The sequence below is a fragment of the Pseudovirgaria hyperparasitica genome, assembly GCF_010093815.1.
Source record: "Pseudovirgaria hyperparasitica strain CBS 121739 unplaced genomic scaffold EJ05scaffold_6, whole genome shotgun sequence".
NCBI classification, from domain to species: Eukaryota; Fungi; Ascomycota; class Dothideomycetes; order Acrospermales; family Acrospermaceae; genus Pseudovirgaria; species Pseudovirgaria hyperparasitica.
In genome coordinates, this window is record NW_022985554.1 from 234597 (window position 1) to 262578 (window position 27982).

The window sequence follows — 27982 nt, forward strand, 5'->3', positions numbered from 1 at the left end:
TGAAGTGATGGGCTGGGCTGGGCTGACATTTGCTGTACATATTGCTGAATATCAATCATACGAATGCTATGTTGCCATGGCTTCTCGATGTGAATAGGCCACGGTTGACACTGTTGACGGAGCTAGCCGGAGAAGACTCCATTTGCCACCTTCATTTGTAGGCAGCATGAGACTAGTTCTGCTTAGGCTTAGATCGTCAAGATTAGCGTACTAGACTCAAGAGAGACTAGTCACAGCATATTAGTCATAGGCCGAAATCCCATGAAACCCCTGCATCGCATGCCCATCCTTGTCCAAGTCGGAATCCCACTCCGATTTGCCATTTTACAAACACGCAACGGAGCGGTCTCCGGCACTCGTCCGTCAGCCCCATGAACGGGCCAACATGTTAATCCCTGGTCCCAAGAAAGTCTTTTCTGTTTCGTCCATACCCTTCGACTTTGTCACTCTCTGGGCTCTCAAGTTTACGTCGTCTATGTGGCGGCTGTCGTGACCAACCTCGGGATGGAGTCGTCGGCGCGGCCCTTGTTTCCTGGAACCCCATGGAAGACTGGCGGGTCCGGTTCCTCTGATGGCCGTGACACACCACTGTGGGAACTTCCAAAAAAGCGAAAAGACCTTGCCCGCCTGGCATGCGACTCGTGTCGTAAGAAGAAGGTAAAATGCGATGCTCAGCTTCCGAAGTGTACGCTCTGTCAGACGCACAATCGAACATGTAACTACGCGGGCGATCCTGGAATCACACGAACAGAGTCTCTCAAACGCAAAAATGAATCATTACAACAACGCGTGGAGGTGCTGGAGAAGTTCATGCAATTTCTTCGGTCTCGTCCTGAACCTGAGGTGCTTGCTATACTGCAGCGAATGAAGACTTCTCCTGGGAATGTGGATCTCAGCACGCTCATGGACTTTGTGAGTTTCGGAGACCTCTTAGTTGGTTTGAACGGCAATGGAATTCCAGGCCACCAGACACCGAAAAGATCAGGCGCATCACCCACCTTGGCCGAATTGTACGTCTCAAAAAGAATCCGAAACGATATACAATGGAGCCACTGACATGAATCTAGAGCCTCGAAAATATCAAATCTGAGCGACACAGATCAAGCGCGGTTTTTGCAAGCTACGCACGAGAAGCTTGATACGATGACACATGGCTCCCCTTCACCAGCACCAGTGTCATCTGCCACTACCCGTAGATTTGACGCATTGGTCGCGGACCCCATCGTTGAATTTGACCCCAGTGCATATACCGCAGTTACGACAGACAGGCGGTTGGCATCCCATCTTGTGTCTCTATTTATCACGTGGGATCATACTTACAGCGTGTTGATCCCATTTCAGCTGTTCATACGTGATTTAAAGAATGGCCAGAGCTCGGCGTTCACGAACAAGTTCCTAGTCAATATGGTGCTGTCATGTGCATGTGTAAGTGATGACAGGGTCGGTTAAACGACATTTTATCACCTGGGAGAGTCCTAACCGTACGACAGCTCCATGCTTCCGCAGATTCAATGAAGATGGGGTCCGGAATTGACGACGCAAATGTACTAAGCGAATCTTTCTTTCAGGAGGCAAAGGCCCATTGGGATGCTGAGCTGGGGAGATCTAGCCTCGCAAACGTTCAAGCGCTGCATCTCATGCATCTGAGGTACGTCCTTGATTGTGTCATATGCCGAAGCCCCACCTGACTTGATAGATACGGGATTCTTGGGCAGGATAAGATGGGAAATCTTGTTACAAATCAGGTCATTGCCATGTCTCACAACTTAAATCTTCATAATGGAGCAGAACATGTTGGGATGTCGTTCGAAGAACGCCAAGGACGTCGAATAATTGCATGGGGACTCTTCAGCAGTAACGCGTATGTGATCGTTCAGACACCTCGATTTAAGCTAATGATGAAAGCACAACATATCTTGCGTACCTGAAGCGTTCGTCTCTACCGACCACAAAAGCTCTTCGCCCAGATCCTGTAGCGTTGCGAATCAGGCCTGAAGAATGGACCCCATATCCATCGATCTCGACTCCAATACCAGCGAATCGGCCGACGTACTTTGAAGCCCGTTGCGACCTCGGTGTACTGACCTGCGAAGCTCTCGAATTTATAAGTACGCGGAACGATGCATTGACTAAAGAGGATGCAAATACAGCTAAAAGTATATTTGATAAGCTGAGTTCCTGGAAATCCAACTTAGAAGAAGGCCTAAGGCCGGATAGCGACGCACCACCATATGTTTTCACATTACAGCAAGTCTTCCACCTACTTTGAAATACTTATCGCGAAGCTGATACATTATAGTATGCTTTACCATGTAGTCGAGCTGGTATTGTCCGGTATCTTTCGCACAGGTTCAACATCAGAGGATCAAAAGCAATCTGAATTGGTCTACCTCAAAGCAGCTACTAACTTTGGAACCCTAATTTCTCGACACCGCCGTTCATATGGATCTAAGAGAGGCTGCCCAGGGCTCCTATACTTCGCTTGCGTCTGCCTATCAGCCCTACTCAGCCTTGTTATTGAGCACAAAGACCTTGCCAACCTGATACATGAGGTACTACTAGTTGCCGTGAACCTCTCTCACCGTGTCAAAATTGGCAGGGGCATGCTTCGGGTCATGGCAGAACAAGTGGAAGCGTTTCCACCTGAAACAGTGAAACCGGAGACCTCTGCGCTGTTCAGAGACGTCAAGGTCAATATCTGGAAGCCGGGCGATCACCAGTCATACAGCAGCGCCTGGCAAGAGTTCTCAGGAGGCATGTCAGGACTTACGAGTAATCAAGACATGAAGGTGCATGAATTAACGAGTTTATTGGAGGCGCTTTCCGCTAAGGAATCCGAGGGCTCCCCTCGGTGATGCATAAGGTGATACCCGCTGTAGATGTCAGATGATAAGGATTGTAAAGGAGTCTATCATGATCCCACGAATAAATACGGAGGATTGTTGGAAACGCATGTGCAGACCTTAAGGCGATAGTAGCACCTCGAAACCTAATGGACCTGATCGCAAGCATCTGTGACATAAAATGCCGGTTCATGTTGTCTAGACGGGTGTCATGATCCTGTGCTTACATTCTTGCATGTCAGGTTTTGAAGATTCGGATCATGTCAGTCATCCGATCAGTCTTATGACCAGTCTAGTGTTCGGCTTCCATGTGCAGTCTCATATTATACCCGAGATCCATGACTTTGTAGCCGATGGCGCTAGGTACTTGTTACTGCAGCGTTGATCGCCAGCAATGCGTTCTTCACATCCATGACCTGATACATATAATGCCATAGATTTCTACCCAATTATGCATATAAAGTTGATAGAAATTCAGGTCAGTCATGTGGAAGTAATGTCTGAGCCCGGTTTGTTTCCCGAGCCCGTCCTTAGTCCGAGCGGCAAAGGGCAGTGGGCAGGGCAAAACTCGGGTTTCGTTAGTGAGGGAGGGCGGTAATAACGCCGACCGCAGACCAAGTCTTGGTGATGGATTAATTATTTCTAGAACCAATTTGCTCCGTTTCTTCACGCCGCATCTCTAAGTGTCGTGTCGCCAGCTGTACGTCGCTGTTGTGCATCAATTGTTTTGACACAGTACCCTCTTCGGCACATACTTCTTTACCACCTGATTCTGTGGTGTAAAATCGGTTGAGCTTTCCAGTCGCAATACCCCACGCCGGCTCAAACAAATTATGGCGTTTCCTACGTGGCTACCTTTTGTTGTAGCCATAGTGGCATTACTTGGCGCATATGTGGTCTTTAGTGGCAGTGGTATGCTATTCTCCCGGGTGCAGATCGAACGAAGCTGACAATCGGAACTGTAGCGGTAAAGAAGACTCCAGTGCTCAAGCCGACCGAGTTCCAGACTTTTGACCTGAAAGAGAAGACAGTCCTATCACACAACACGGCGATGTGCGTATCATAGACTCAAAACCATCACGTAGAGCCTTCTTGACTGATAATCGACGCCAGTTACCGCTTCGCGCTTCCCAACGAAACCGATATCCTTGGTCTCCCCATCGGCCAGCACATCTCGCTTGCAGCGACCATCGATGGCAAGGAGATCGTCCGCTCGTATACTCCCATCTCCTCCGATGAAGACTCCGGCTTCTTCGACCTCATCATCAAGGCATATCCAACCGGAAATATTAGCAAGCACATGGCGTCCTTGAAAGTTGGGCAATCGATGAAAGTTAGGGGACCAAAGGGGGCTATGGTATACACACCGAACCTGGTCAGACACTTTGGCATGATCGCCGGTGGAACTGGTATCACGCCGATGTTGCAGATCATCAAGGCCATTATCCGCGGGAGGCCAAGGAACGGCGGCAACGACAATACTGAAGTGGACCTGATATTCGCAAACGTCAACCCGGAAGACATTCTACTGAAGGAAGATTTGGACAAACTAGCTGCTGAGGATGATAAGTTCCGCGTACACTACGTTCTGAACAACCCACCCGAGAAGTGGGATGGTGGTACTGGATTCGTCACAGCTGATATGATAAAGGTATGTGACGTGATGCATCACACACGCCACCAAAACTAATCAGGCGTTGTAGGCCAAACTCCCGGCACCAGCGGGCGACATCAAGATTCTTCTTTGTGGTCCTCCACCAATGATCAGCGCCATGAAGAAGGCCACGCAAGAACTTGGCTACGATAAGCCTCGCCCTGTCAGCAAGCTCGAAGACCAAGTCTTCTGCTTCTAGATGTTGGAACGATCGACGAACAGCACAACCAAGCAAGCTGCTACCTTTGGCAAACAAGACTATGAATTGCTAAAATAGTAAAATAGGCTTAGCATCAATGTAGCGTTGCCATACCTTTGTGCTTGAATTATTCGGACTACCACTATGTACGCAATCGGTATAGAGTAACGTTAGATAACGACAGACTACATAGTCAGTAGAGAGAAATCTAGGCACAAGTATCGCATATCACCTGTTTATTCTACCATGGTGCTCGACCAAGACACAACCCGACCGCGTTGAAGGAAGCCTTACAGTTTGCTAATAAAGCCCAGAATTGCATCAACCACTTGTTTGGGCTGTTCCTGCTGCGGCCAATGTCCTGCACCCTTCAGGAACGTCACGCCTCTGAAATCCGAGCACGAGTTCGGCAGATTTTCGATGACACCCGGCTGCTGATAATTGCCCCAGTCCTTATCTCCTGAGACAAAGGTAGCAGGGCATTCAATCTTCTTGCCAGCAAAAAGATCCACATCTCTCATGTTTTCTGGATTCGTCTGCGCTCTGTACCAGTTCAAGCCGCCTTGAAAGCCTGTTCGACTCCATTCCTGCACATACACCGCCAAATCGTCATCTGACAGCCATCTCTTCGTCACACCCTCGTCTTCACCAGTCATGTTCGCGGCAACAACCTCAGGCATCGTGCTATCCAGCGGCAGCACATAGTACTCCGGCATCTTCCCTACCTCCTCCGCACTCCACGCTTTCAACGGCCGAGGCTCATTCCCTTTCCAATCCGCACTCTTCAAATGGATATACCCGCGCAGAAACTTCTGCAGCCCCTGTCGGGGATGCAACCAATCTCCCGCAGCGCTTGCTGTGCTATTGTACCACTTATAATGCTTTCGTGGTCGTGGTAAGCTTGCTAGATCTGCTGCAATATTCCTTCCCGCGCCGCCACCCTCAATCCCCCCCGGTCCTGCATCAGAGTGGGCATAATCGAACGGCAGTACGGACGAGCCCTTGAACGGATGGCTCATCAGCACCACACTGGTGAATAGATCGGGCCGCATCAGGGCACACATGGCCGCGCTCACCCCGCCGAAATCGTGCCCGACGACGCAACGCACGGAGGTATATCCGAGTGCGTGCACCAGCACGACCATGTCGCGCACTAGATTTGTGAGTTGGTAGGTTGAGAGATCGGTGGCGTGGAAGGGCGAGGCATCCCAGCCGGTGGTGCGACCGTAGCCGCGTTGGTCAGGGGCAACAACGTAGTAGCCGGCAGAGGAGAGCGTGGGCATGATGTGCCGCCAGGAGAAGGCGAGTTCCGGAAAACCATGGAGCAGGAGGATGAGAGGCCGGGTCTTGGAGTTGGAGTGGGAGTCCGGACCGGAGGGTAAGGCGTCGTGGCCGGCTTCGAGGACGTGAAATGTCAGGCCGGTGGTTGGGCAGGAGATGTAGTTTTCTGTTATACCGTCTGGTAGAGGAAGTGGTGGAAAAGGGGCAGGAGGCATGGTGATAATCTGGCGATAGATGTCTGGTGATAGTATTCTGGTGATAGACGTCTGGTGGTGTGGCTGATGCGTAATGCAGTGCAATTATGCACGTATGCTGTGGTAGATCTGCCTGATTGATAGATAATTTCGTGTCTCCCGGATGCTTGCTTATTTTGGACCCTGAAGTGAATAATATCCGCGCTTCGGGTCGGGAATGGATTGAGCAACTGTCTAGGCGTATCACGACGCAGGCATGAAGTTGGTAGGCAACATGTAGGATATATGGAAGATAACTCTACAACATTGTTGGATATGTATAAGACATGTCGTGTTCATAATCATTACTACTCCCATACCCTTGACGTAGTGCTGACGGTGCAGTTTGCGGCGTTCATCCGGTATGCAGCCTTAATCGTCAGGCATCCAGGCGATTCGGAGCAGGAGCAGTACGATCATGATTCGGAGCGATCAACGGACCGAATGAAGCAGCTCTGACGTCGATCCGTGCGTAGCTTCGTTGTTTCCCGTCGTTGGTCTCTGATTAGCGTCGATCGCCAACAAGGAAATCGCAAGAGGGAGAGAACTGTTGTTGCTGACTCCATCTTTCAACTGCTTCTCAACGACATATTCCTCCTTTTCATCCTCCGCCTTGTTTTTCTTCACCTTCATCCTACGTCTGACAATCTCACTTGAGCCATTTCTTTAACTCTTCTCACCATCACACGCCCTCCTACATACACGTTCTTTCTCTTTGTCTACTTCCGCATCCGTCATTGTCAAGATCGCTTGTGCCGCCCCGGTCGCAGTACCACGTTCCACGTCACCGCTGTCATTATTGACACCTCGCGCGTCAGTCCTCAGTCACTTGGTTAGCTCTGGGCCGCGCCATGTCAATCAACACCTATCACATTCCCTCATAAATATCTCCTCAGGTCCAGACGACATTCATTAATACTCCACGATGGTCTTCGGCTCCCGAAAGAGAGCGACCTCAAACCCAGTACGTCCAGCTCGCGACCCAAGCTATGCCCGTGGCTGGCTTCATGGGAATCAGTATCTACAGCAACTACTAACGCTCTATTGGTCTAGCCTCGACGCACTGGAGTCCCTACAACTCCCTCAAACCCTGCAACCCTCGCTGCTCTCCAAGGTGCGACTCGAGCTTTCGTCAAACCAGCATCGAATGGTCTCTCGTCTGCTGCGGCGGCTGCCGCACTGAAGGCGAACCCGACAGTCCCCACACAGCCTGGAGAGCTACAAACAAAACGCATGGTCAGAAGAGGGTCGAATTCATCAATGGCAAGTGCGCCTGGCAATCTCGCCCCGCGGCACAGCATCTCGCGTCAGAACAGTAATGCATCTATGAGCGAGCGGTCATTTCGCGCGCAGTCGCCAGACCCAAATCGGCACAACTCCTTGAGCATCTCGAATGGATTACACAAACATGCGCCACCTGTACCTGCCATACCCAAGAATCTACAAGAATCAGCATTTCGGAGATCCATGAGTATTGAGCCTCCACAACGAAACCACAGAGGCGTCAATGTGGACCGTGGCCTTGGCTCATCAATTCACAGCTCACCGGCAGATAGAACAATGAGCTTGACAGGTACCGATCGCGAGGAAGCACGACTATCAATCAATTTCTCACGACCAATGTCTCCGCCAATACCCCCTGTCATGTCAGACAGCCCTAGCAGCCACAAGGGTCATAGTGGTTGGTTCACCGAGCCTGTCACTATCAGCAGAAGCCCACGAAACGCTACGCATGCGGTGTTACCGAACTCCACCGCAACAGATTACGAGAATGCGCAGCAGTTGATTCGCAATGCAGCAGAGACACCCGTGACAAAGAAACAATACGCGTCAGCTACAGAAGGAACCCATTTAGCCAAAGGTGGGATGCAGGCGAAGCCTACAGGGACGGCTGTCCAAGTTCAAAAGCCTGCAAGCCCTACCACGCGCAGTCCTGCCACGAGCCAACCTGTTAATACTGTTGCGGACCAGCCACCAGTACATCTGGAAGGCGGCGTGCAGAGAACGACATCAGTCAGCCCTGCTCGATCCGCTCGGTTTCTTGATACCAGTGTCGAGACTGACGGTAAGAAACATCAACCTCCTCCACGATCCTTATCGCCCGCAAAATCTGCTCTGAAGCGTAGTGCGACTTCTCCTGGTCGTACAGCCTCTCCCGCCCAACGCTTCTCAAGTACCGTCAGTGAGGCTTCGGATGTCGGATCCGACGATGGCAGAGGTTCCGCCACTAAGAAGAAAAAGAACTTCAGAGTGAGCTTTGACGAAGGAACCGTTGATCACAGCGCAGAGTCCCCACCAGTTTCACCTACAAGAGGAGGTCTGCAGGCATCGAGATGGAGTGGTCAGACGGCAGTGGAGGACGATCTTGACCAAATCATGAAGCCACGGGCTGCTTTGCCCTCGTTCGGCAGCATTCGAGGACGACCGACCAGAGAAGATGATGGAGTTGCAGAGAAGGTCACCGAGACGGTGAACTCATCCATGACAAATTCTGTCAGCACGCTATCAGAACCGCAGGAAGCATCGAAAGATCACAATCTTGCCAACATCATCGCCCAAGATTTCGCGAAGAAGACCGTAGTTTCAGAACCACTGGCTCCAGAGGTCACGTCTGTAGAAGGCCAAGGATACCACTCTGATTCAGATATGGAAAGCGTCATCACGGACAACGGGACCACAGCTGAAAGACCTCCGACTCCGCCACGTTTAAAGACTGCAACGAGATCAGAGGCATCTCCTGATGAGGATGTAACCTCACCAGTCGTTATTGCAGTGCAGCCTCCTACGCCCAAAGTAGAGCAGGACGAAGAGGATCTGTTTGCTGTTCCAGGCAGCTGGGATGATTTCGAAGGTGGATCGTCAGCAAGGTCGTCTGCTGAACAACCACGCAAAGCTGAGCCAGTCGAGGAAAAGGTTGTCTCTTCTGCCCGGTCCCTGCCGAAACGGGAGCCTGTCACTGAGGCTGAGCAAGAACCGGAAGATACGCCTCGCGGCTACACTCAGTACGATAGTCCAGCTAGAGGCGACCCTGATGTTGGCCTTTCAATACTGGAAGAAGAGTCGGAGTCGGACGGTGGAAGCATTTATAGCGATGCTGAAGAAGACCTTTCTGATGGAGGTGGTTTTGCTTCTCTTGATGCCATCGTTGAGAGTCCTGTCGTATCGACTCCACAAAAGCACTTGCCAAGATTGTCTGTCGACACATCGCCATCTCCTCTTGCTGTGAAGGCATCACAACTTGCTGAGCCGGTGACCGAACAGAGCTTGCCAAGAACACACACGCGTAGCCCATCGGAGGATTGGGACGAAGCTAAGCAGTACTGGACTGGCCTGAGTGTAGAGAAACGGAAAGAGGTGGAACGCCAGGAGGCTATGAGAGCAGCTCAAGTTATAGTCACCGCACCTGAGAGTGCCCAACTAAAGCCGAGAACTAAGAAAAAGACTGCTCAACAGACCTCTCCTGTGTTGCAAGATGAATCGAGTGTACGCGGGATCAGCAACACTGCAGTCTCAGCAGCTCCATCTCGTTCAAACAGACAGCAGCCCGCCCCGCCGGCGAAGCCTGTCTTGAAGCCAACCATGCGTACTCCCCAGCAAGATCAGCCACCTTCTTTGCAGCCAAAGTCAAGTTTACGACAAAGCATGCGTGGACCTGCGCCTGCACCACGATCAACCCCGGCTCCTATGAGAAAGTCTATGCGAGGCGAGCAACCAAACAAATCAAATTCTGTCTTGAGGCCAGGCTTGGGCGCTTCCAAGTACAGTAGCGGCAGTGATGACAACCGTGAGCATCGTTCACGCACAGGAATTGCTATAGCGCCCTTGAAAGGTGTGCCACCTCCGCGTCCTCGGTCTACAGCTCGCATATCAGCCCAACCGCGTGCAATGTCCATGGATGATAATGACTCCGATGCGTCAGAGAGCAGTTTCCGTAGGTCTCGACAAAAGCCTGGTGGCGGTGGTATGATGACCATGAGGAGCACCATGAGAGGGGCGGCTCAGCCCGCTTCCTATGCAGCACCAGCACCACTGCAAAACAGAAGACCTGTGTCCATGATGAATCAAGGTAGACCTTCTTCCATGATGGGGTCAATGAGACGACCCACGTCTCCAGATAATGGCCCTCGGTCGTCTCGCTTCAGTGTTCGCTCCATGTCACCAACAGGATCTGTAACAGGATCCATGTTTGGCAGGTCTTTCCGCTCTGGGTCTGTTGGCCCGGATGCAGCCCCTTTCCGAGGAGAAAAGGAACGGCCGTCGTCGAAAGGGTCCATGTTTTCATTCGGAAGCAAGAAGGAGAAAGAAAACAAGAGGATTCGACCAATATCCTCGTCCTCCTTTGCGGTGCCAGCGCCTAAAGCTAGCAGTCAAAGTCGCTTCAGAAGTCGCTTCGCCGATTCCAGCGACGATGAAGATTACGATGAGCCTCATTCTATGCCAATCCCAGCTTTCAGAAGCCGGTATGCTGATTCTGACGACGATGAGGATGTTCCACCAGTCCCTCCCATGCCAAAAGATCTGACTCCTGTACGTGGCATCCCTCGCCGTCGAGGACAGGATGACGCAGATTCCACCGATCTTGAAGGCGAGGATAGCGACAGAGAGGAACCACAGACATCTGCCACCGTTACCAAGGGCACTCAAGGTAGCGCCCTCATATCAGGCTCCCTCCGCGATTCCAAGCACGCCCGTATCGCCCCCGATGTTCCTGAGCCTTCGGGCGCTGCCAGAGAAAAGAAGAAGCGTGGCTTCTTCGGTCTTGGACGCAAAAAACCAACTACCTCGAGCGCCCTCGCGACTATCAGTTTAGGCCGCCCGTCCACACCCGAAACACGTGAACATACGACCCAGCCCGTCGCTGCGAGCCCCCGAAGCCCGACCAGCCCGACAGCCGCTAGTCGTGGTAAGCTGCAACGTCGAAACACACCACAGCGCATGACGTCGGATTCGTGGCCACTGCCTATGCCACCCAAGATCACTGGCGATATGCCGCGGCCGGCGAGCTCGGATGGGCCTCTGTCGAATGGGCTTAGTGTGGGCAAGCGACCGCCGCTTGGAGAGCGCATCACAAGTACGGGTACGACAGCCACGGCGCCGATGGTCAGGAGTGATGTTACAGGGCATAGGGTCATTGTCGGAAGGAATGGAAAGAAGAAGAGGTTCCAGGGGCTAAGGAGGGCATTTGGGATGGAGGACTAAAGCGCGGTGGACCTATTCATTGCGCGCTGAGGGTATTTATTGTCAGCATGATTCTGCACGTCAGGCATTTCCTTGCGTGGACACTGGCAAGCAGTCATTCATATATACACTGCACGATCCTGGTATGTTTCGCTACGTTTTACTGGGGGATGGATGTAAGCAGGCGGTGAGATTGGTTGTGGATCTCGAAGTTCGCGATCTGAGGCTTTCCAACTTATTCAATTTTTATTCAACTTAAGAAAGGTTTAATCTATGATTACATCTGGGGACTATTCTGGGTGATGATCTTATCCTGGACGCGTTGTCTAGGGGAATTTGGAAGAGGGAGTGATCGATATGTATGTATGCATCAAAGTGTAGGAGAGGCAGAGAGAAGTAAAGGCGGAGTGGATTTGGGGAGGTAATATTTAATCTGTTGCCGACTGATTGTTACCTTGATACGCTGCCTGCAAGTGAGGGTGTTTGACGAGTGGTGCTTGTGTTATGTGTGTGATGCTTTCGATTAATTACCCAATGGAGCCTCTGTGCTCTGCTCTGAAGAGAGTGTGGTGGTTTCAAGGGGACACGATACATGCATATACATGCATATTTCCTTTCGTCATTATCGTCGTTGCTTTGAAATCTTGGGCTATAAAACCCAGTATATTAATTATGCTTCCACTTTTCCATCGACGGTATCATGCTGGGCATTTTTGGCGGTCTTTCCATCAATATGATCCTTCTTCCTTGTGTTTAGTTCCAATCTAGGTTCGTCCTTCTGTGTGCATGGTTCTGTTCTTGGAATTCTGGCTGTTTACGCTGCATATCCGTACATATCTAGAGTTGGTTGTTGTCTGTTGTTGACAACTACATCTCTGATAAATTAGGCTGTCCACGACGCCCAGTAGCTCTGTCTGACATTTAACATCGCGGATGACTGCATACCGCGAAACTAGGCGGAGCAGCAATCTCATGTCCATCACGTAGGTCGCTCATTGGTCTTTGCTGTTATACATGCATCTCTAAACTTCTCTAGCCTAGGAGAGACCAGAATATGCTACAAGACGATATAAGACGTATACCGTGACATGCCTCTCTATCTCATCCCAGAATTTGGCACAGACATAGAGCACACTTTCGAGTCCTGGCTATTTTACATGACAGATCAGTCGACCCGGGGGCTCCAGGACGTTGGCAGAACATATCACACGAGGTCTATACGTTGGAGAGTATTTGATCTAGCTTCTATTCGCACCCGGATATACTGAGTTCGGAGGCAGCTAATGGGTTCAGTAGAATTCACGATGGTGATCGGGTGAGCGACCCACGAGAGCGTATATCTGCGTATCACTGGAAGATGGAATCCTGGTGGAGCATCTGAGTATCAGAAGTTCAGAACATGACCCCTGATACAGCTCACACCATGTGTACACCTGGATGTCACAACATGGCGTCCTGGCGAAGATGTCTTCCATGTTACATGTTTTACATATGGGTATTATTCATGGAAATCAGCAAAACGCTAGTTACATCATAGAAAGTCTTGCAAGGTCCCACCTCACCTGAGACACATAAGGCACATTCACCAGTCAGCTTCACGCCCAAGAATCCCCCACCCAACTACCTGCCACACCTGCTGCCGGAACCAATCAGCCGTATGAGTCTCATATTCATGGGGAACAGTTGGAATTTTTGAACTAGGGAGTGGTTTATGCAAGCAATTATCCGCGGTTGTGCCTTCATTCGAACCAAATATACCATTGACAAGCGTCTGCTGAAGCAGCTCTTTCGCATGTGTATGCAGAAGAACTTTCGGCACAGATGTGGTCTTTGAAGCCGTTGACTGCTTCCCTCTCACTGCTGTCTTCGTGCGTTGCATAGACGTGATGACGGGCCCGAGAAGCTGCGGTGCAAGCGAAAAGGATTTTTCGAGGATGGAGATCAGGTATGGAGCTTCGTAGGCGAGAGACTTGGCTCCCTGCTCGTCTGAAGCACATCCTGAGCCGCCGAGACGGATGTCGTCGTCGACGCTTTGTCCGCGCTCGTGACTGAAAGTGCAACAATAGATTCGTCGACCGACACGCTCTAAGAGGACGTACATGAGAGCTTCGAAGATGTCTCTGTGACTGGACTGGGAAGGGTCCAAGGCAGACAAGCATGCATTCAGGAATTGCGTTATTGCTCTGCCTAGATCTTGGGCCTGTGGGGTGTTCTGTCGAGATTTGGGTTTTGTCTTGCCGAGCTGTGATCCTGTACCAGTAGTGTCAATGCTAGACCGCGCCGCTTTTGACTCTGCAGAATCTACTATGGCCTTAAGAGCTACCTGGAACATGCGGGCGCAGCAGTACACGACATGAGCCGTCGGGTCTTCGAAGGCAGCTTGTCTCGGGATATTCGACAGGCCTAAGAGTAAGGTCGAGAAGGCACAGGCAATAGCGCGAATGACATGCGCAATGTCGGATGCTGCTTTCCGTCTCGCTTTGACAGGCCCAGGTACACGAGCATTGCTTTCGACGTCTGTTTCCTGGTGGTGTCTTTGAATCACGACCTTGAGGACTCCGCCGATAGAAGACGCTATAGACGCCAAATGGAAGCTCAGGTTTGGAGCGTCCGGTTCAGAGCTCTTGCAGAGACATTGGACTTGCATGACGCTACGTAGAAGCGTGATGCCATCTGTGAACTGTTAGCTTTTTGCTACTTCCCTTCAAGCTCATACCGTCACCGAATGCAGCGATCGAATGCAAGGGCTCAAGGTGGGTCGTAATCGCAGTCTGTGAGGTAGGTCCACTGATGTCGCTGTTCAACTTCGGTTTCTTTGCTGGTCGAGTCGAGACCGATTGCTTCCGTTTGCAACTTTTCACTGAAGTGGTGTGTGCTGCGCCGCTCGGCGATTCTGGTGCATCAGTCGGGTCTTTGAGCAGCTTGATCTTCTGTTCTAGGTCTGTCACTCGGGCCTGCAATTCGCTTCTCGATTCCTCAGCAGCTTCATGTTGGGATTTCCAAAAAGCAACTTGATCCACTACCCACTGCGGCGATCGTTGTCGATAGAGTGGCCCTTCCTTTAGATGTCCTCTAAGTCTCATCATATATTCTGATTTCCGTAAGCTGGGTGGACATTGGGCTAACAATGCTCGTGATGACTGACTAACCTCTGACTGAGACGTCCGCAGGCTTGGACCGAACAATTGCTAAGGCAAAGGCTACTTGCAATCCGCTCGGCGTTATCGACTCATTGATGGCTTCTTTCGAAGCCGCGAATAAAGGCATCATGGAAGCTGCCTCGGTGCGGGTTGATTACGAGGAAAGTTCAAATAGCCAAATAGGGAGAAGTCCTGTGGTTGCCAAGACTTTGCATTCTATACAGTCTGCTGTATACGCTGAGCAGGACGGCATATTATACGATCCATCGGGATAATTTACAATTTTTTGGGGGGAATATTGTACAAAGGGAGAAATGTGTATACTTAAGTTTGTAATTGTGAGTGTATCTTTGCCACATTATCTGTATCGCTCCGAGTCCTTCTTTTTGTACGGCAGAGACAATGGTTTTTTCCTCTTCAATTCAACATCCCAACCAGGGATGCCTGCCTTCTGCATTACTGCCTTCATGTTTTCGTCCCATACGGTTCGGAACATGTTGAAGCCGATTGGTCGCAGATTGTACTTGTCAATAAATGCTCGCAATTTGAAGCCATCCCTTTTCAATTTCGACCACGCCTTCACCTGCTCCGGGACCAGTGGATTCTCAGGGTCCTGCTCTAGGACAAATATGGGCATCCGATGATAAGGAGTGCCTTTCTGGGCGTGAGGGACCAGCCATGGGAGGATCGTGTGCTCATCCTTGAGCATAGCTAGCGGAAGGGATCTTTTGGTAGGTGAGATAGAAATGTTCGAGGCGATGTAGTGACACCTGTAGTCGAACGAGTCCTTCTCTAGATCGGGTACGTCTGCATCAAGGCAAACAACAGTGATGAGACGTTCACCTTTGTCAAACACTTGCACCTCCAGCTTCGGGAGTTTCTCGGTGATCGATGAGTCGATGATGGAGCCAGTTTGGTATGTTTTGCGACCGTACATGAGTTTGACTTCTGCTGTTGGCTCCAGCTTTGGTAGAATATCTGGCACGATGTTGAACTGCTTGATACGCTGCTCTGTTACGAGATAACGATACTTCCTCCATTCCCTGTCAGCAAGAAACCTGTAGATAGGCTTATTCATATCGCCTACAAGCTGCTGTTAGTTTCCGACTCTGCACATCAGTACAATATACACGTACCATCTCCATCTTCAAACCTCTTCTTTACTAAGGGATCATTGTAATCTGCGTGAATCTTGAGATTCTCAAGCTCCTTGCGCATGCTAAGAACTTTGACCGTCTTGCGATTGTCTCCACCCAAGGCGTTCGCGTCCTGGGCTTCCAAATGTGCAAGCCTGGCTCTTTGCGTAGCGATTTTCTTCAACTTTTCTTCTCTGTCTTCTGCTAGAACTTTGCGGGCTTCCTGAAAGCACTGATACGGAAGTTGTTCAAAGGGTATTTGGACCGGTAGCAATGAAAGCGCTGCGCGACGTCGACGAGATCCAATGGGCACTCTCCCAGTTCGCAGTAAAGCTTGCTCGTGTCTACGTATTCGAACTTTATTCGGATCGAGCTCGTAATAGGGAATTCGGTCCGTTCGACGTCTTCGAACCTTTTGCACTGTTTCTTGCTCATCGAGGATGCGAGGGGTGGTCGAGAACGGGCGGCCGGACAGTGTACAAGATTGAACAGACCCAAAGACCAAGTAATTGCAGTACAACTTGTTCGATAGAGGCCGGATCGCCCGCGATGACGCTGCCATTGTCATGCTGAGCAGGCGAACGAGGTGATGTGATGATCTTCTTGCGCGCAGTTAAAGTTCTCCAGGGTCGACGCGCTAAAGCGCCGACCGGATTTTCCTCTCACCTCCGAACTGCGATCATCAAGTTCGCAGCGTCTCCTACAACCCTTGCTAAGACAGAGATGGCGGCCCCGAAGGGATTATGGAGGTCTATCAGTTGCATTCATACCTCGGGTTGGTCTACATCGATGAAGGTAATTGATTATGTCCCGACATTATACTGTGTCTAATATTGTATCAAGGTCAGTCCTATTGTGAGACGAAACATCACAACCGAACTACCTCTCGAACACTCTTACAAGGCACCTGCGGGAGGAAAATTCCCACTGCAAGTACCTGAGCATATTCGACAGCCCAACATCACCACAACAATATACTCTTTTCCCGAACTAGAGCCTCTCCGGTTCGAACAATTCCCTGCTGACCACCTTCACCTACCTCTCCGTAAGGATATCCTCCATCGCGCTGTGATATTTGAAGGCGACAACACGAGACTAGGGACAGCATCAACGAAGTGGCGGCGAGAGGTGCACGGCTCTACCAAGAAAGTACATCCTCAGAAAGGCATGGGAAAAGCCCGTGTTGGAGACAAGAAGAGTCCTATCCGGCGGGGTGGAGGTGTGGCCTTTGGTCCCAAACCAAGAGATTTCGGTACCGAGCTCCCGCAGAAGGTCTACGATCTTGCGTGGCGGACAGCTCTAAGTTACCGATATCGCAAGGGTGAATTGACAATTGTAGATGGCACTATTGAGGTTCCGCCCAATAGTGCTGAAGACACGGTCAGAAAGCTGTTTGGAGACGATTACCCGCTGAATCCTTCCCAGGGAGGGAATCTAGTGGTATCTTGTGTTGAGCCTGTCAATTTGGCGAAGGCGATGGAATACACGTCGAGATACGGTTTAGCGGTGTCGATGCTCGACGTCGATGTGAAAGATCTCTTGAAGCAAGGACGGATCGTTATTGAGCTACAGGCACTAAAAATTCTACTGGCGTCGCATGCAAGCGATCTACAACCAGCGAGAGCTAAATTATTGGTGGATCGGTAGTAAGAAACGCTCGACAAAATACGACACGAATCGAGTCGCGTCATGCCTACAGGGTCGAAGGGGGAATGACTATTCGACTTATGAACGGCTCATGTACATTTTGTGGCATATTTCCTCATCCATATTCCGATGTACAAGTACTGGGCTACCGTGCAGCTAATTCGAGGCATTGCTCGCTTTTATCGCTTTTGTCGGTCCCTGATAGAACAGCATGAGCTCCCTTCCAAGCGCTCCTTCCTGCGACTTGTATTCCTTCGTCCCCTCAATCTCAGCAGCAGTAGCTCGAACCGTGTCAAGAACATGTTGACAATACTCATGGTCAGGGACCTTCTTCCCCGCTTTCTTCAAAAGTACCACCTCGACTTTCTTTCCGGAAGACAGGAATTCTTTAAAATATTTCATTTTGGTATTGACTAGATCGTGATTGTCGGTGCCCCATCCTATCTCCAGCATTTTCCCTTTGTTGGCTTTTTCTTGCTTCTTGCGCAACTTCTCCAGCTCTTGCGCACGATGTTGGAGTTTTCTGAGCTCAGTTTTGGTCACGAGTTTACAAACAGGAAGGGAGTCTAGATTGTTCTTATCGGCTGGCTTCAGTAGGATGACATGCTCTTGTATACGTTCGGTCTTTCGCAAAAGTTTCGGGAGGTCGACTTCGCGCTCGAATGAGCCATCCGGTCGTACCAAATCGATATACCGCACTCCAATTTGGTCATCAACGACGTGTGCTGTTGGTGATGCTGCAGCTGTGTTTGAGCGTTTCGGTCCATATCTCTGTTTCTCCCATGGTGAGATACTGATACGGCGCGTTTGGGCGTGTGAAGGAGGAAGCGCTGGAGGCCTGCAAAGGTGCGGCGTCTGTTGTAAAGTAGCTGTCGGGCGGACAAAAACTCTAAATAGAGCTTGTGCTGTTGCTCTACAATCGCGCAGGGACATGTCAAGGACTGGAAACGGGTCTAAGAAATCGATGGTGTATGGTATGCAGTGCTGCAAAACTACAGAGCCTGGTCTTCGGAGGTCTTTACCTTCGCCGAAACTGCTAGGATAGGTGGTTCTAAGGAGGGTTCCTCAAGCGTCCAGCGTATTTTAGTGTTCTAAACGTTCGAAACAAAGCTTTACTAAGTAATCATGTAGTTAATAGTTTAGCCGAAGTAATCTCCGGTACCCTTCTATTCTTCTCTCTTTCTCTTTCTCTCTCCCTCTCTTCCTCCTCCCCTCTCTCTATAGTATATATAATTTTAACTAATTTTGACCTTATAGGTTTAAAATAACATATATATACGTGTTTTTGACTGATTTTGACCTCACAGGCTTCAAAACAACACTTATACACGTGTTTTTGACTGATTTTGACTGATTTTGACCTTGCAGGCTTCAAAACAACACTGATTACACGTGTGTTTGACTGATTTTGACTGATTTTGACCTTGCAGGCTTCAAAACAACACTGATTACACGTGCTTTTGACTGATTTTAACTGATTTTAACCTCACAAGCTTCAAAACAACACCAATTACACGTGTTTTTAACTGATTTAAACCTTATAGGCTACGGATATACACGTGCTTTAAGCTTATTCTATATTACTTAGTAAGACGGCTTAGATATTCCGTATAATAGCCGCCTCGTATAGTATACATAATATAGCTGGACGCTTGAGTAACCCTCGTTCTAAGAGCGTTGTTGGGACAGAAACCGTCACGTGCGGGTATAGGCGAGAAACTTATACAGTCCTACTAATTATAGACTTCTTAGTAGTCTATTATCTACTTCTATACCTTTATCACAGAGTCTAGTAGGGATTTAACTCTATAATTTTTCAGAGTAAGCTTCTAAGTCTTCTTATCTTCTAAACTCTATAAAAAAAGAATATCTTAATACTATTTCTCTATATTTCCATACTCTGCTGCTTATTTTACTACCATTTTAGTCAGACCTAGAAGCGTCTTCTTGCTTAATCAAATGTAGGCTGAGCTTACTATTATTCTAGCTGCCTACCGATACCGCGCACCCTCAAGCACCGGTAGTTCGTTACATCAGCTATACACCTCATACTATGTCTCTTGTTGATTCGAACTGCAATTTCAGGAACGAAGTTCAGCACCTGCGAGCAACGTATGAGCGTAAACGGAACTCAACGAACCTGTATCCACCGGTTGGACGCCCTGTGTATGGGATTGAAGTAAGAGCAGTGGACGACATCGACCAACACACGTTCTGGTACGAACTAGAAGATTCGAAAAACCTACAATGTATTAGACTTTACGACATACCTGGAACTCTTTCGGGTGATATCCTGCGACTAAATAAACAGCTGCCAACCATGTCGAACGAGAAGAATTACGAAATCCAAGGAGATAAAATTGTGCCGCTAGAAACTGTACCGACGCCGCGCAGATTTGAGTCAGACGCTGAAAACCTTACATCTGAGCTCTGTAAGCTTCCCGAGATTGCTGTTGACCCGGACAAGCATTTTGTCAAGCAAGGCAAATATCGTAGTGAGATCAGAAATCTTCTCACTTGCCAAGGCGGGTCTTGTCCTGGTGTACCAATCTCGCCTCATATCATCCAACTCTTGGGCAAATCTGCAGATGGACACTTAGTGTTTGAAAAACAAAACCCACGCTATATCCTAGCCTTTGTACATGATTTTTGCCGATACAGATCTTGGATTCTCCAAATCATTACTGGCCTGGCGGCTCTACACTCTGTCGGAATCGTGCACCGTGACTTGCGTATCGACAATCTTGTTTTCAGCACTGATGCCACTCGAGTCTGGATAATTGACCTCGAGGGTCGTTGGGGAAATTGGCGGGCGCCCGAAGTATCGGACGGAGCCGGCCTTGATGCAGGCTGGACGGAAATGTCTGATATTTACGATCTGGGCTCGCTCATCAAGGATATGATATATGGTAACGTTCCTCTTACCTTGCAGGTTGACTGGGACGCACCAACGCTGTTGAAGCCTGTTGTCGAAGCATGTACACGGGATTCACCCTCAGACCGGCCGTCCCTATCCCGGCTCCATGATATGGTAACAGGTATCGCGGCGTAATTATACATCTGGTCGTCAGAAGCAGTCCCCGAGCTCATAACAGTAAAGAAAGTGTATGGAGTGCTTAGATGTCGCGTCTGAAGTCATGTTAGCTCCTTTAGCAATAGCAATCTAATATGTTCTCTTATTCCGAGGTGAAGACTCATACATACAAACGCCAAGTACAACGACCAGAGGTCAATGAACATTTACAGTTTTTTTTTTCAATCTCTTATAGTCTCATGACTATTATCTCTTTCCTATAGTACGATAAAGATAATTAAGTTTGATAGATATAATTAAAGTATGTCTATAATAAATCACAAGGGTACGTAGGCAACTATTAACTCTTCAATCGCTAACGTGTCGCTATTACATAGAAACCAAATCTTCGAAGACGTAGAACCTTACATATACGATCGAGTGTGAGATAAATGGAAGTCATATTTGTCATAGTATTCAGATTTATACTGCGTTCTTAAGAGGAATAAAATTAGATATTTAATAGCTATCATAAGACGAGACGAGACGGGACGGGATGACATAATCGAAACCCCATAACGGACGGCCCATGCACTTATCATCCGGCCGGATCGTCATTTGGTATCACGTTTGAGTACCGCAGAAACCCTAGCATTCCTCATTCTCGACTACAGTACTGGATAATGCACAGGTGCATCGTAGTCTCCTGTGGTTAGAAAACGTATAGTCGGGCCATGACGAGCTGGCTTCGCGAATACAGTTCTGCTCTTGAGGCTCGAGATGCTCAAGAGCACGGTAACAGTCACATAATTCGTTCTTGTAAGCATAAAAAGCCTAGGTAACTCATGTCTGCTAAATTTTGCCCAGATACGAAGCTCGCTGATCGGGTGTGTGAGCTCGAGACTGCTGCCGCAACTGCAACTCCTCCGCTACCACCTATAAGCACATCACCCCCAAAAGGACGACAAGCGTCTGTGAAGGCACAATCACCTTCTCCCGGTCCACTGGACAAGGATGCTGTGTCCAGAATCCGATCAGACCTTCAAAATACCCAACGCGCCCGACAAACTTTACAGTCGCAGCTGTCTTCAGCTACCTCGACCGTCACATCATTGCGCTCGCAACTCGCAGCTCAGGGGTCACAGGTCGCTCAGCTCGCGCGGACGAAAGAGCTCCTTGAACGTAAAGTAAAAGATAGGAATGAAGAGATTAAGGGCAAGGGAAGGCTAGCTACAGAGGCCCAGGACGAAATGGTAGCGCTCCAGTTGCAACTAAACGTACTTGAGAAACAGAACGAAGATCTAAAGAAGGAGAACCAGATGCTTGTCCAACGATGGATGACGGAAATGGGGCAAAGAGCTGAAAAGATGAACTTGGACTCAAAGTGGGAGTAGGAGCGTCAATTAAGTTGCGAAAGCACGAATATACGACACAACAGTAAAGCCTCTGCGACATGCAGTTCGATCTATGCTGGCATACAATACGCCCCAACAACCCCATATGCTCTCAACACGGATCCAAACACCGACGACGCCGTAACAATGCAAGGCGAAAAGATTCTATCACTGCTGTGCACAGCCCGGGACTTCGTCTCCCTCACCATCGTCATCTTCCCAGTCGCCACCGGCCTGCTCTTCGACTTCTTCGAGATCCACCCCAACAAAGTCTCTCTCATCAACTTCATTATCGATTTTGATAGGCTGTGCGGGTTTCGGAAGAATATCTCGAAGGTGTTTGATAGACGCCTCGTCTTTGATCCATCCATCTTTGGGGAAGTCAATAGTGACATTTAAGAAAAGGTCGCCTTTGGCATCAGATCGCTTTATCGGCATTCCTTCCCCAGCAATTTTCAGCCATTGTCCCGGACTCAAGATTTTGCCCTTGGGTTGTGTGATACGCAGTTGTATCCCTCGGCCATCAAGATGTTTCAGAACGACGCGATCGAATCCTGTCAATGCTTCTGCGAGCGTGATATGCAATTCGGCTCTCAAATTATTTCCAACTCTCTCGAAGACCTCGTGGGGTTCCTGCTCCAGTGTCCAGACAATATCGCCAGGTTCTTGCCCAGGATACGCATCTGCTTCACCGGCAGAAATAATCTTTTCCCCATGCTGCGCGCCTGGCGGGATGTAAAGCTCGACCATATTCTTGGAATCGATGACTCCGGCACCCTTACATTTCTTGCATTTTTCCTTGTCCTTGAAGACCTGCCCCTGGCCCAAACAGTTCGTACACTCGGATATTTGTTCTGTGAGAAACTGGCCCTGTTGTAACAAACGCTTCACGGCTCCTGCACAACATCGTTAGCGGAACGGCTGGCTTTTTCGGTTGTCAAAGCCCCTACCTCTTCCACCACATACGCTACAGGAATGCGACTTCGCTTTGTCTTTTCCGCCCTTCCCATTGCACGTCGTGCAAGGAATCTTCTTGTCTAGCTTAAACCTCGACGTCTTGCCTTTGTACAGCTCTTCAAGAGTGACGGTGTAATTCTGCTCCGCATTTTTGCCTTTCTTCGGCCTCGGCGGTGGTCGACCCATGCCGCCCATTCCAGGAAATCCACCTTCAAAGCCAGGCATACCCCCCATTCCACCCATACCCCCTGAGGCAAACATATTGAAAAGGTCGTTCATATCCATTCCTTCGCCCATACCACCAGATCCTTGGCTCTTATCAAAGGCAGACATACCGTGCGTGTCGTACAAATGCCTCGAGTTGTCATCTGAGAGGATTTCATAGGCCTCTTGTACGGCTTTGAATTTGATTTCGGCGGCGGGTCGTTCATCCTCGGACACTTTGTCGGGATGACTTCGCAGTGCAGCCTATGGAAGGTCAGCAATACACGCAGTCATCTAGCACGCCGCGACTGACTTTGCGGTATGCCTTCCGTATCTCGTCTTTATCAGCGTTCTTCTGTATTTCTAACACCTCTACTGCAAATGAGCGGGAATATCTTTTAACGGATCGATCGTACCATAGAGATCTGCTTCTGCTGTTCCAGCCACTTCATATGAGGTCAGCGCATGTCTTGACAGTATTGTGCGTCATATACGTACTAGCTTTGAGGGATTGTGTAGAAGAAACTAGGGCGTGTCGGCGGGATTTATAGTGTTATAAAGACGGCGGAGGTGTGCGCTCGCGAAAGATCGGAAAATTAGATGTGATATAAAGTCGAGGGTAGAACTATCATGGGAGTACAGAGTTCTGTCGTAGATGCAAAGTATAATGCTGTAAATGACGAGAACGGAAAAATGTTGCATTGAGTCTCAAGATCGCGCTTGGCGTGACCTGCCGACAGGTGCCGGCTTTTGACCCAAACCCAGGTAGGTGGCAGGCATAATCCGACGCTAATTACTCAAGCGTACGTAGCGGCAGGGCGGGTGGGTCACCCATGGATGAGCAGTAGTCAAGCCAAGGCGGAACCCACCTATTAGTATTTGCGGACTAACTACCTAGGTAGCTAATAGCTAGCTAATCATCATTGATAAGTTGTCGTCGAGACTATTCAAGACAGGACACTGCATTTTGCTATGCGCATCAACATTCATGGAGCTCCTTGGAGCTTCTCCTCCCGCCCGATATGTCTGCCATGCCAAATTCGATCGCAAGTTCGCCAATTCTCCTCATCAAACAAGTATGCTTCTGACGAGATCCCGCCGCTGAGCTCGAATGCGCCTACAGAAATCACTCGACCTTTACCACCTATCAAACGCAAACGACCTACAAGGACCACGAGAGCGACACTTCCATCAGAGGGATCAAAAGTCAGAACGCGCTTTGCACCCTCACCCACGGGAAGCCTGCACCTTGGATCTGCTCGGACAGCTCTATTCAATTACTTGCTTGCCAAGCGATGTGGGGGCCAGTTCATACTGCGGATTGAAGATACGGATCAGAGACGGAGCTCAGAGGATTTCGAGAAACAGATCTATAAGGAGCTTGCATGGTTGGGATTGAAGTGGGATGAAGGGCCAGGTCCGCAAGGCACGCTTAGGAATTCCACGGGGCCCTACAAGCAGTCGCAAAGATTGCATTTCTATACAGAACATGTCCAGAGACTCTTAGATATAGGAAAGTCGTACCGCTGTTTCTGCTCGCCTGAAGCCCTCCAAGCCAAAGCACAACTTCGTGACTCAGCTGGTCTTATCGGGCGATACGATCGAACATGCGCGCATATACAGAAGGATGAATCGAGCAGGAGAGCCGCAGCCGGCGAGCCACACACTATTCGACTCCTGTCTGCGGAAACTGCACCGCTTGTTAAAGACCTAATATTTGGGGATATAAAACACCAGTCCAGTAGCAGCCAACAGGCTGACGGCTTCGATGACCCGATATTGATGAAGCGAGATGGCTGGCCGACATACCATTTGGCAAACGTGGTAGACGATCATCTCATGGACGTCACGCATGTGATTCGGGGGGTAGAATGGATACCCTCAACACCGATGCACTTGGAGTTGTACGATGCTTTCGGCTGGGTACCACCAAAATTTGCTCATGTGCCCCTGTTGACTGATGCCGATGGGGCCAAATTGAGTAAGAGAGATAGCGCTGCGACACTTGAACAGCTTAGAGACCTCGGTATATTTCCCGAGACAGTCGTTAACTTTGCGGCATTACTTGGATGGTCGCACCAAGAACGTTCGGACTTCATGACTCTCTCGGATCTGGAAAGGCTCTTCGACTTGAAGCTTACGAAAGGCAACACTGTTGTGTCTATGGGCAAAATGAGGTTTTTACAGAATGCTCACGCGGTTCAGATGACAAAAGGGACCGATGAGGCTTTCAGATACTTGGTAGATGACGTCGCAAAGATTGTTCAGGCTCGTTTCGGCGACGTCATAGATCCTATTCTTGGATCTAGGCCGCTGAAAGATTATGTATCAAGGCTGCTGAAAGCCGATGTCAAAAACTTCACCACTAGCGCCCGATTCGTCGAGGAGTCGAGATATCTTTTCATCCCAATAGACAAGATAATCAAAAGAGGATTCCGAGCAACGACCATCTCAGTGGACGAAATATACCCTAGCCTCCAAGACGATGAAGAGTACTTCAAGTCCGCGGAAACCACTACACTAGAGCCTCAAGTGAAGGAGACACTTGAAAGACTCAAAAATAGATTAGATAAGCTTAATTTAGAAGATTGGTCCGAAACTCCCCTTAAAGAAGTCATTGATGGGTTACTGACGGAAATGTTGGATGAGTGGAAAGGTCTCAACTCGGCTGACGATAGAGCGGCTTGGAAAGTTCGCAAAGAGCTAGCTGCGCCATTCTGGCATATGTTACGGGATGTAATTTCTTTTGGCAGGCCGGGTGTGGGTTTAGCTGTTGCCATGGAGCTGCTGGGACGAGATGAGTGTAGAAAGAGGTTCGAAGTGGCCATGAGAGGCAGTTTCGTATGAAATACAGCCTCTTCCCGGTCGGAATATAAAGCTGCTTTGTACATAGTCTTTCAACGCTGTACCTTGTAGGACAATTGGAGTGCGAGTGCTCCCAAGCACTGTTATTTCCTATCTCCCTCGCTACCTGTATCTCATGAGAATTCACCATTGACTTTCGTCTTAAGCTCGGGAATCCGCTCCATCGCGGCACCAGTTCTCGACACTCCATCCGTCAAATCAGCTACAGATACACCGCCAGTCGAAGCAGTCACTGACCTAATATGAACGTGCTTGTTAGGGAAACTATAAACTAGGTCTCTGCCATAAGCCTAGCCACAGTATAGCCCTTTTCCAGAGTAGTTTACAGTCTCACTTTGAGTTTGCTGGGCAGCATGAACGAATATACGTAATCCACTCGAAGCTAACTATCCTAAACAGCTCTAGCGCCAGCTTCAAAGCTAAGGTCCCCTCCACTCCCATCAGGCACGGCCAAAAGCAGCTTTCGTCCACTTCTACCATATCACAACCATGGCAAATTCGTTGAAGAACTGGGGTAAGCTGTGGTAATATGACACTTCCCAATGCGTACTAACAGAACTCTCCTCAGAGCTCCAGAACGCTGTCAAACTTATCGATCCTCATCGCGATGCTCTCTACGACTACGACGACAAAGCCGCGAAGGCCGTAAACGAATCAAAGCCATGGAAGTCAGACGCCAACTACTTCAAGAATATCCGCATCTCAGCAGTTGCATTATTGAAGATGGTCATGCATGCTCGATCAGGAGGCAGTATTGAGGTCATGGGCTTGATGCTAGGCTATATCGCAGGTGACACATTCATCGTAACGGACTCATTTCGACTACCAGTTGAGGGCACTGAAACGCGGGTGAATGCGCAGGAGGACGCCAACGAATATATCGTTAACTACCCCGAAGCTGCGCGCCAAGCAGGCCAGCTGGAGAATGCTGTTGGGTGGTACCATTCTCATCCTGGTTACGGCTGCTGGCTGTCTGGCATCGACGTTGGAACACAACACACCTGGCAGATGTTCCAAGATCCATTCTGCGCTGTAGTCATTGATCCAGATCGTACTATATCCGCCGGCAAAGTTGAGATCGGTGCTTTTCGAACCTACCCTGAGAACTATAAGCCGGCGAAGATGGGCGGTGGCGACGGATTTCAGACGATACCATTGGACAAGATGCAGGACTTTGGCGCTCACAGTGAGCGATACTACCCGTTAGAGGTGACCCACTTCAAGTCGCAGCTGGACGCAAAGATCCTAGAGGCGTTATGGAACAAGTACTGGGTTGGTACCTTGTCGCAGTCTCCACTCTTTACAAATCGTGACTACGGTACTTCACAGATGCAGGACCTGGCGCGGAAAATTATGCAGGTTGAACAAGGAGTGAAAAACCACTCCTACGGACCTCAGGTGCGGCCAAGTACGACAACATCAAAAGACAAGGAACTCGAAAAGCTAGTTAGAGCAGGGCACAAGCTGGCTACAGAAGAGAAAATCGGCCTTCTGGCGGCCGAGCTGAAAGATCGCGTTTTCAATGTCCAGCCAGAACTTACGCAGGTCCCGGACCTTGATATGAACGGATAGGACATTATACATACATCAAAAGTGATGAACAGAGTAGCGGGCGTGAAACTTTCGATCATTGCGAGGATGGTGTTCTATGCGTCATTGTCAGTACGATGAGAAGGTAGATTCATTTCGTTGAAGGACACAATGTCTCAGCGAGCATGAGCATCACGGAATACACGGAATATACGGGTCACACGGCATGTCTGAATCCACCGTATGGCTCGGATATAAAGCCCGGCGCGTATAGTCGCCTGATTTCACAGGTGACGTGTGCGTGACTTCGTTTATGTGACCATGGAAGAGCAATAGAGCCTTGCGGAGAAAAAGACGCGAGGGAAGGCTGCGGGGAGATGCTAGAGGCGCGACAGTCGGCCGTAAGAGATATATACCAACGGAGAAATAACAGTCGGCCGAATAGGTTATCGATCAAAGGGAAAGGCACATTCGGCCGGTTCCAAGAGTTGGGACTTCTATCAACGGAGGAAGAGAGCCGCGATACCCTGAGTATCTTGGTTACTCCATGTGCAGCGTTATTCTGATCGTAATTCAGGAAGTGTCTGTTGGTCTGCACCAGCTAGTCATTAATTTCCAGGCGTTACCGTCGTCGACCAGGCCATCCAGACAGCGTCTCATCTTGCCGCAAAACTCTGTAGGCCGAAATCAGTGTGGAGATAGTGTGCC

The 27982-nt window shown here is 49.5% G+C and overlaps 13 protein-coding genes across 13 annotated transcripts; 8 read left to right on the forward strand and 5 right to left on the reverse strand.

The window, feature by feature from the left end:
* Nucleotides 1-438: 438 nt before the first annotated feature.
* Nucleotides 439-3260, forward strand: EJ05DRAFT_509783 (uncharacterized protein). The gene is made up of 6 exons (XM_033748122.1): nucleotides 439-1010; nucleotides 1068-1425; nucleotides 1491-1648; nucleotides 1697-1861; nucleotides 1906-2247; nucleotides 2300-3260. Exons 1-6 carry the CDS (start codon nucleotides 505-507, stop codon nucleotides 2853-2855), a joined length of 2085 nt encoding a protein of 694 aa, XP_033601344.1. The 5' UTR covers nucleotides 439-504; the 3' UTR covers nucleotides 2856-3260.
* Nucleotides 3261-3356: 96 nt separating this feature from the next.
* Nucleotides 3357-4841, forward strand: EJ05DRAFT_325683 (ferredoxin reductase-like protein). Its single transcript, XM_033740787.1, has 4 exons — nucleotides 3357-3755; nucleotides 3809-3896; nucleotides 3957-4494; nucleotides 4547-4841. The coding sequence occupies exons 1-4, from the start codon at nucleotides 3677-3679 to the stop codon at nucleotides 4694-4696; spliced, it is 855 nt and encodes a 284-aa protein (XP_033601345.1). The 5' UTR covers nucleotides 3357-3676; the 3' UTR covers nucleotides 4697-4841.
* Nucleotides 4792-6491, reverse strand: EJ05DRAFT_475150 (alpha/beta-hydrolase). The gene has a single exon (XM_033743745.1). The coding sequence runs from the start codon at nucleotides 6190-6192 to the stop codon at nucleotides 4987-4989; it is 1206 nt and encodes a 401-aa protein (XP_033601346.1). The 5' UTR covers nucleotides 6193-6491; the 3' UTR covers nucleotides 4792-4986.
* A 510-nt stretch (nucleotides 6492-7001) lies between these two features.
* Nucleotides 7002-8491, forward strand: EJ05DRAFT_325875 (uncharacterized protein). The gene is made up of 3 exons (XM_033740789.1): nucleotides 7002-7174; nucleotides 7264-8262; nucleotides 8394-8491. Exons 1-3 carry the CDS (start codon nucleotides 7136-7138, stop codon nucleotides 8394-8396), a joined length of 1041 nt encoding a protein of 346 aa, XP_033601347.1. The 5' UTR covers nucleotides 7002-7135; the 3' UTR covers nucleotides 8397-8491.
* Nucleotides 8492-12970: 4479 nt separating this feature from the next.
* EJ05DRAFT_484992 (uncharacterized protein) lies at nucleotides 12971-14655 on the reverse strand (the record flags this gene model as incomplete). The annotated part of the gene is made up of 3 exons (XM_033745407.1): nucleotides 12971-14061; nucleotides 14105-14479; nucleotides 14538-14655. 3 exons carry the CDS (start codon nucleotides 14653-14655, stop codon nucleotides 12971-12973), a joined length of 1584 nt encoding a protein of 527 aa, XP_033601348.1.
* Nucleotides 14656-14886: 231 nt separating this feature from the next.
* On the reverse strand, nucleotides 14887-16232 carry EJ05DRAFT_484993 (PEBP-like protein; the record flags this gene model as incomplete). Its single annotated transcript, XM_033745408.1, has 2 exons — nucleotides 14887-15611; nucleotides 15665-16232. 2 exons carry the CDS (start codon nucleotides 16230-16232, stop codon nucleotides 14887-14889), a joined length of 1293 nt encoding a protein of 430 aa, XP_033601349.1.
* Nucleotides 16152-17389, forward strand: EJ05DRAFT_325846 (ribosomal protein L4). The gene is made up of 2 exons (XM_033740788.1): nucleotides 16152-16459; nucleotides 16508-17389. The coding sequence occupies exons 1-2, from the start codon at nucleotides 16259-16261 to the stop codon at nucleotides 17309-17311; spliced, it is 1005 nt and encodes a 334-aa protein (XP_033601350.1). The 5' UTR covers nucleotides 16152-16258; the 3' UTR covers nucleotides 17312-17389.
* On the reverse strand, nucleotides 17073-18382 carry EJ05DRAFT_509790 (uncharacterized protein). The gene has a single exon (XM_033748123.1). The coding sequence runs from the start codon at nucleotides 18242-18244 to the stop codon at nucleotides 17468-17470; it is 777 nt and encodes a 258-aa protein (XP_033601351.1). The 5' UTR covers nucleotides 18245-18382; the 3' UTR covers nucleotides 17073-17467.
* Nucleotides 18383-18983: 601 nt separating this feature from the next.
* On the forward strand, nucleotides 18984-20537 carry EJ05DRAFT_531359 (kinase-like protein). The gene is made up of 2 exons (XM_033749022.1): nucleotides 18984-19132; nucleotides 19299-20537. The coding sequence occupies exon 2, from the start codon at nucleotides 19365-19367 to the stop codon at nucleotides 20361-20363; it is 999 nt and encodes a 332-aa protein (XP_033601352.1). The 5' UTR covers nucleotides 18984-19132; nucleotides 19299-19364; the 3' UTR covers nucleotides 20364-20537.
* A 521-nt stretch (nucleotides 20538-21058) lies between these two features.
* EJ05DRAFT_499336 (autophagy protein 16) lies at nucleotides 21059-21718 on the forward strand (the record flags this gene model as incomplete). Its single annotated transcript, XM_033746819.1, has 2 exons — nucleotides 21059-21143; nucleotides 21192-21718. 2 exons carry the CDS (start codon nucleotides 21059-21061, stop codon nucleotides 21716-21718), a joined length of 612 nt encoding a protein of 203 aa, XP_033601353.1.
* Nucleotides 21549-23714, reverse strand: EJ05DRAFT_509793 (uncharacterized protein; the record flags this gene model as incomplete). Its single annotated transcript, XM_033748124.1, has 5 exons — nucleotides 21549-22614; nucleotides 22669-23143; nucleotides 23193-23251; nucleotides 23296-23325; nucleotides 23687-23714. 5 exons carry the CDS (start codon nucleotides 23712-23714, stop codon nucleotides 21887-21889), a joined length of 1320 nt encoding a protein of 439 aa, XP_033601354.1. The 3' UTR covers nucleotides 21549-21886.
* A 14-nt stretch (nucleotides 23715-23728) lies between these two features.
* Nucleotides 23729-26072, forward strand: EJ05DRAFT_326009 (uncharacterized protein). The gene is made up of 2 exons (XM_033740790.1): nucleotides 23729-23925; nucleotides 24003-26072. The coding sequence occupies exons 1-2, from the start codon at nucleotides 23868-23870 to the stop codon at nucleotides 25724-25726; spliced, it is 1782 nt and encodes a 593-aa protein (XP_033601355.1). The 5' UTR covers nucleotides 23729-23867; the 3' UTR covers nucleotides 25727-26072.
* A 161-nt stretch (nucleotides 26073-26233) lies between these two features.
* On the forward strand, nucleotides 26234-27316 carry EJ05DRAFT_499339 (Mov34/MPN/PAD-1 family protein; the record flags this gene model as incomplete). Its single annotated transcript, XM_033746820.1, has 2 exons — nucleotides 26234-26258; nucleotides 26313-27316. The coding sequence occupies 2 exons, from the start codon at nucleotides 26234-26236 to the stop codon at nucleotides 27314-27316; spliced, it is 1029 nt and encodes a 342-aa protein (XP_033601356.1).
* Between the last annotated feature and the right edge of the window lie 666 nt (nucleotides 27317-27982).